Raw genomic sequence first — 7,223 nt, 5'->3', positions numbered from 1 at the left:
GTGGTAACTCAGAAGCGACAGAACATTATGCAAGTTGCCTGGGCCCAGTGTCCTCATCAGTAGAACCGGATAGTTATAATGCCACACGGCATTTAGAACACTGCCTTTCTCACAGTTAGTGCTAAGTAAATGCTTCTCTTTTCTTCTTCCTTGTCCCTCCACTTCACTTCCACGGTGGGTAGCTTCTGTATTTCTCTCAGTGACTCTTCTTTTCCCTTCATAGTTTCACCTGGAGGAGAATGACTGCAGAGAACTCCTCTGTGACCCAGTTCATCCTTGCAGGCTTAACCGATCAGCCAGCGCTCCGGGTCCCCCTCTTCTTCCTGTTTCTAGGTTTCTATGTGGTCACCGTGGTGGGGAACCTGGGATTGATAATGCTGATTAGGCTGAACTCTCACCTGCATATTCCCATGTACTTCTTCCTTTTCAATTTGTCCTTCATAGATTTTAGTTACTCCACTACCCTCACCCCTAAAATGCTGATGGGTTTTGTGTCTACGAAAAACATCATTTCCTATGCAGGATGTATGACTCAGTTCTTTTTCTTCTGTTTCTTTGTATTTTCTGAATCCTATATCCTGTCAGCAATGGCATATGACCGTTACGTTGCCATCTGTAAACCATTGTTGTACACAGTCATTATGTCTCCCCACGTCTGTTTGCTTCTTTTGTTGGGTGTCTATGGGATGGGTGTTTTTGGAGCTGTGGCCCATATGGGAAACTTAATGTTTATGACCTTTTGTGCAGACAACCTCATTAATCACTACATGTGTGATATCATTCCCCTCCTTGAGCTGTCCTGCAATAGCTCTACTATAAATTTGCTGCTGGTGTTTATTATTGTGACCATTGGCATTGGGGTGCCTATTGTTACCATATTCATCTCTTATGGTTTCATTCTTTCCAGCATCCTGCGTATTAGCTCCACCGAAGGTAGATCCAAAGCCTTCAGTACCTGTAGTTCCCACATAATGGTGGTATCTCTTTTCTTTGGATCAGGAGCTTTTATGTACCTTAAGCCACCTTCTATTTTGCCCTTGGATCAGGGAAAAGTGTCCTCTGTTTTCTATACTGCAGTGGTGCCTATGTTGAACCCATTAATCTATAGCTTGAGGAATAAGGATGTCAAAATTGCCCTGATGAAAACCTTGAATCGAAAAATTTTCCTTGAAGGTGTTTGAAAGCCAGTCCAAACTTCATGGGTCAGAGTGTTTCTGTTATGTATGATTATCCATGAATGAGACAAAATTCAGTGCCTCCTTCCCTTATACTTAGAGGAAGTTTTTACCTCTTGTTCTAAAGCACACTATTCCAACAATTTGTTTTATGAAAAATGTTTGTACAATTATAGAGTTTTGAATCTCAAATAAGCCTAGGGAATCATTTAACACAGCTCCTTATGCTGTGAGTACAGCAGCACAGGAGACGACTAAATATTTTGTAGATGACTTATAAAAACACGTGCATCTGCTGCCGGAGCTGACAGTGGAAGCCAGGTGACTGAATTTTAATCCAATTTATTTTACTTCCCTTTAGCCATGCTTCCTTGTTTCATCTTTTATCTGGTCAAGTTCAGTGTTTGTTATTGCTGTTGTATTTGGCATTGAAATAAGTCTAATTCTGTTTACAGTGATACCATCGATTATTCATGTGTTAATTTTTCTAAGTGTTTGAGGTGAAACTATGGTTAGTTTGGTCTTGACAGTGAGGTAAATGTTTTTTTAAAAAAATGTGGGCTTTGTGAATAGGAGCTATGTTAGCTTCCACAAAGAACCAAGCATGTGTGCTTCTTGTAATGGTGTTCAGAGCCCAAGGGACCCAGGCTAATTTAGAGCTTCTAAAGGAGAAATACACAGATTAAGGAAGCTGAAGATTTTGAATGCAAGCTTCATTCATTATTTCCAGACTAATGAAGATAGAACATGGAGCATCACATACTCTGAAAAATGTGACTTCATAATAGATGTCTTTGGGTTTGTGAACCACTAAAGACATAGTAACCAATGAGTTATTAGGGGAGACAATTGCCATTTGCATTTTAAGGTATTGCATATATCTGCGATCTTCAAAAAGTACTGCTTAAAGTAAAGGGATGGTGTATCAGGAAAAGTAACATATTTACAGCATTGGGTAAATGGAGGTATAGCTTTATATAAAGAATCAGAAGAATAATTTTGGGGTATGAACACATTATTCTTGGTAACATCTTGCAGAAACAATAGCACGTGAAGTGTTTGGAGGACAATTGGACCTAAGGACTTTTCTTATGAAATTTCTATTAAAAAAGGAGTTTGGAAAATTGTTTAGTTTTCTTTCCTTTGGAATTATTCTGTTCAATCAGAATGTAATAAAAGGAAGAGAAATGTAGGGGATGAGTATTCTTTCAAAAATACAGTAGAGGAGAAGATTAGTAAATTCAGGATGCTTGTGTGGTCATGAATCAGTACAACATAGGTGAGTGGAAAAACATCTCTGGGGGCCAGCACTGTGGCGTAGCAGCTAAAGCCGCCACCTGTAGTGCCAGCATTCCATATGGGCACTGGTTTGAGTCCTGGCTGCCCTACTTCCAATCCAGCTCTTTGCTATGGCCTGGGAAAGCATTAGAAGATGGCTGAAGTCCTTGGGCCCCTGCGCATGTGTGGGAGACCTGGAAGAAGCTCCTGGTTCCTGGCTTTGGATTGGCACATCTCTGGCCATTGCAGCCAATAGGGGAGTGAACCAGCAGATGGAAGACCTCTCTCTTTCTCTGTCTCTCTTTCTCTCTTTCTCTGCTTCTCCTTCTCTCTCTATGTAACTCTTTCAAATAAATAAATAAATAACTCATCCCTTTTTAAGTTGAAGCATAAATTTATACATCAAAGTGCACAAATGTTAAATGTTCAGTAATTTTCTTCATATCTGTTAGAGTTTGATTACATACAACTACCTAGAGCAAAATATTAGTGATTTTCATCATTTCAGAATATTATTGTCTGTTCTTTCCCATTAATTACTCCTAAGTTTTCTTTTCCTAGAAATATATACTATCCTTATTTAAATAAAAGATTTATTTTTTATTTGAAAGAGTTGCACAGAGAAAGAGAGGCAGAGAGAAAGAGAGGGAGAGAGAGAGAGGTCTTCCATCCACTGGTTCACTCCCCAGTTGGCTGCAACAACCAGAATTGCGCTGATCCGAGCCAGGAGCCAGGAACTTCTTCTGGGTCTCCTATGCGGGTGCAGGGGCCCCAGGACCTGGGCCATCTTCCACTGCTTTTCCAGGCCACAGCAGAGAGCTGGATCAGAAATAGAGCAGCTGGGACTTGAACTGGTGCCCTTATGGGATGCCAGTACTGCAGGCGGTGGCTTTACCCACTATGCCACAGCGCTGGCCCCTATACTATTCTAACCTTTAGAGGCACAGATCTATTTTGCCTGTTTTGAACTTCATATAATTGTTAAATAACATATTTACTCCTTTATGTCTGACTTCTTCAACTCAATGTATAGTGTCCTGTGAGATTCATTGGTAATGCTTTTCTTGGATATTATTGCTTAGTATTTCATTGTATGAATATAGAACAGTTGTCTGGTCATTTATTCTCCTAATGGACATTTGGCTTGTTTTTGTTTTGCATATTATTAATAAAGCTGCTAGAAATATTCTTGTATTTTGTTTTAAATTTATTTCTCTTGGGTGTTTACTTGATTTATTGGGTCACAGGTAGGCAAATATTTATGCTTCTAAATACTACCAACTTGTCTTCTAAAACATTTACACTGACTTGCACTCTTACTGATCATTTCCAGGTAAGGAAGATCTTCATCCATATGAACACTTGTTATTTTCAATATTTTTCATTTTGATCACTGTGTTTAGTGTGTAGTACAGTGTTACTTTAGTCTTTCTTTGGTATTCCCCTGATAAACAATGATATTGGTCACTTCTTTTATGTTCATTAGATATTTGGATATCACACTCTGTAAAGTGACTAAGTCTTTTGTGCACTTAAAATAGTCTTATTAGTCTTTCTATTAGTTTGAGTTTTTTAAAAAGTATATTCTGAATATGAATCCTTTTTCAGACATATACATTGAAGTTATCTTTGCTCAGTCTGTGACTTGTCTATTTGCATAACTGTTTCTAACAATGTCTTTTGGTAACAGATATTTTAATTGTTATAAAGTTCACCTTATTAACTTCTTTTGATGTTAGTGCTTTGCCTTTAAAATTTTTTTAGAACATATTCACAAAGATATTCTCATATTTTCTTCTCAAACTTCATGTTTTTTCCTTTAATATTTAGATTTTGATCAAATTCAAATCAGTTATAATACATGATATGAGGTAGTTTTATTTTTGCATGAAGTTATTAAATTGAGCATCACTTACTGAAGTGACCATCTTTCCTCTCTAATTGTGTTTTGCCTGTACTGTATGGGTCTATTTGAGGATCAAGTAATGATAATATTGCAGGATTTGGAGAAAAACTGGCTTGGAGCCCAAGTGCTGTGTTCTAGCAGTAAAATTGTGAATGGAAGTGATGACAACAGATGTTTTGGGCTTGTTTTGAACTTACATTGCATCTATTTCTAGGAATTTGATATCTTCAATAGTAATTTATGAATTTATGGAGGCTCATTGTGGACTAGCTTGAAAAATATGAATTTCTTGCTGCCCAGTTTTGGGGAGGGAATCCTCACCCTTGTATGATTGGGTTCTAGAGGCCCCTCTGGGGCTTTCTTCATGACGATCAGAGAAAATTTCTCCAAGCTCAGGACAGGGGGAGGGAAAAAGTAACTGGTTTGAAATATAGAGCTTTCTGTTCTCTCCTTGGCCTTTTGGAAAATTCTTACATCAGAGAGTAAATAATTCTTATCCAACTCCAGTTCTCTATGGTACCTTCTTTTTTTTTTTAAGATTTATTTATTTTATTAGGGAGGCAGAGTTACAGAGAGAAAGAAGGGAGGAGAGAGGGAGGGTAGAAAGGAGAGATAAGAGTGCCAATTGTTAAATCAACAAAATCAACAACGGGAGTCACTGGGTACATGCTCCCCATGTAGGATCTCTGTCCTTAATGTGTTTTACTATGAAACTTTAAAACACTACTAGTCGAACAATACCCTATACCTTGTGCGGTTGTGTGAGTGCAGCCTGTTGAAATCCTTGCTTAGTATATACTAAGTTGATCTTCAGTATATGAAGGTAATTGAAAATGAAACTTGATAAAGGGCGGGATGGGAGAGGGAGAGGGGAGGGCCATGGGAGGGAGGGAGGGAGGTTGGGGGGGAAGCCACAACAATACAAAAGTTGCACTTTGTAAATTCACATTTATGAAATAAAAAATAAAAAAAAAAAACAAATGAACACATTAACTTCAAGAAGTAAATAGAATGGCTTTTCTATAGTGGATATATGCCACTATAATGTTAGGGTGCTCTGGATTTTTAATTGTCTTGGTACATTCTTTCCAGAGTGTAAGATCCCGTGACAGGTACAGAGAGTTGTGAGTGCTTTGTGAAGTTTCTGACTAACTTAAGATGTAGTGAAACTATTTACACAAACTTCTTAGCAGCTGTTTTAATAATTTTTCTTTGTAGCTAATCTGTCTCTAGGATTCTAGGTTTTTGTAATAAATAAAGGCACACTCTGATAAGCCAAAAAAAAAAAAAAAAAAGAAAGAAGGGAGGGAGGGGAGGAGGGAGGGAGAGTGAAAAAGAGAGAGAGAGAGAGAAAGAGAGAGAAAAATCTTTCATTTGCTGGCCAAATGGCTGCAATGGCCAGGGCTGGGACAGGCTGAAGCCAGGAGCCTTCATCTGGGTCTCTTATGTAGGTACAGGGGTCCAAGCACTTGGGCCATACTCCACCGCATTTCCAGGTGCATTAGCAGGGAGCTGGATCAGAAGTGGAGCAACAAGGACTCAAACCTGTGCCCTTGTAAGGGATGCTGGTGCTACAGGCAGAGGCTTAAACTGTTGCACTACAGCACTGGCCTCCTTTCTAATCTTCCTGTCTCACCTAAAGGGTGGAAACAGTTGAGACGCCGTTAGGAAGTTCACAGCCTTGGGGACTAGGCACACCAAAGGTCTGTGACCCATCCATCCACACCTATAAAGAAGTCCTCTCCTCTCCTCTCATTATCACATCAGTACATCTGTAATATACTAATAGGGATTAGAGCTGAAAGATTTGCCAGGCTCAGAAGAGTTAAAAGAGTTTCTAGGGGAACCTCATGATGCATGAGACCAGTATGGTACTACAGGATTGTGACACCTCAGATCTGTCAGCTACAGCCTAACAGTAAGTGCAACATAGGTGCTGGCCACATGCACAGAAAGCCTCACATGAAACCACATACTAAGATCTCACAAGGAAGCCCTATTTACAACTCAGGTCCCATTGCCTAATCTATCACAGATGATTGCCAACAAAAAATAACAAGGTGTGCTGAAAGTAAGACAGAATAAAGTCTAAGGAGACAAAACAAGCACCAGAACCATACTCAGATAGCGAAGATGTTGGAGTTATCAGACCAGGAATTTAAAGCAAGTGTAATTGATATGCTAAGGATTACAGCAGAAATATGAGAGTGCTTCAGAAAGTTCTGTGGAAAAATGGAGTTAAAAGATAAGCTAATTTTGATGAAAAAATTTTTGAAATGTATGTGTATTTTTTCATAATATGCATTTTCATGAACTTTTCTAAAATCCCTCATAGTGGAGAACAAGTGAGAAAAGATGAGTAATGTAAGCAGAGAGATGAAAACTCTAAGGGGGAAGCAAAAGGAAATGCTGGGAAAACACTCCACTGTAAAATAAATGAAAAATGCTTTGATGGACTTGTCAGTAGCCTAGACATGGTAGAGGAAAGGAATCAATGGTTGTGAAAATATGTGAACAGAAATCTCCCAAACTACAATGCAGAGGAAACTAAATGGAAAAAAATCAGACAGAATATATAGGAATTGAGGGATAATTACAAAAGGTATAGCGTAAGCATTAACGAAAATACCAGAAGGTAGAAATGAACAGAAGAGATAACTGATACCATAATAGAGGAGAATTTTCCAAATTTAATGACACACACCAAACCACAGATAACAAGAATTTCAGTAAATACTAAGCAGGATAAATATCACACCTAGCTGCATCATATTCAAATACTAAAAAACTGGACCAAAAAAAAAAAAAAACCAAAAAAACTATAAAGGAACACGAATAAGAATTTCATGAGACTTCTATTCAGA

At 38.4% G+C, this 7,223-nt stretch overlaps 1 protein-coding gene across 1 annotated transcript; it reads left to right on the top strand.

The window, feature by feature from the left end:
- Positions 1-236: 236 nt before the first annotated feature.
- LOC133763972 (olfactory receptor 8B12-like) lies at positions 237-1,181 on the top strand. Its single transcript, XM_062197645.1, has one exon. It carries the CDS (start codon positions 240-242, stop codon positions 1,179-1,181), a length of 942 nt encoding a protein of 313 aa, XP_062053629.1. The 5' UTR covers positions 237-239.
- The last annotated feature ends 6,042 nt before the right edge of the window (positions 1,182-7,223 follow it).

This window comes from Lepus europaeus, chromosome 7, assembly GCF_033115175.1.
Source record: "Lepus europaeus isolate LE1 chromosome 7, mLepTim1.pri, whole genome shotgun sequence".
Classification (NCBI taxonomy): Eukaryota; Metazoa; Chordata; class Mammalia; order Lagomorpha; family Leporidae; genus Lepus; species Lepus europaeus.
This window is presented reverse-complemented; position numbering and strand designations above follow the sequence as displayed.

Coding starts and splice junctions, on each gene's coding strand:
- LOC133763972 (XM_062197645.1), top strand. CDS start 240: ATGACTGCAGAGAACTCCTCTGTGACCCAGTTCATCCTTGCAGGCTTA.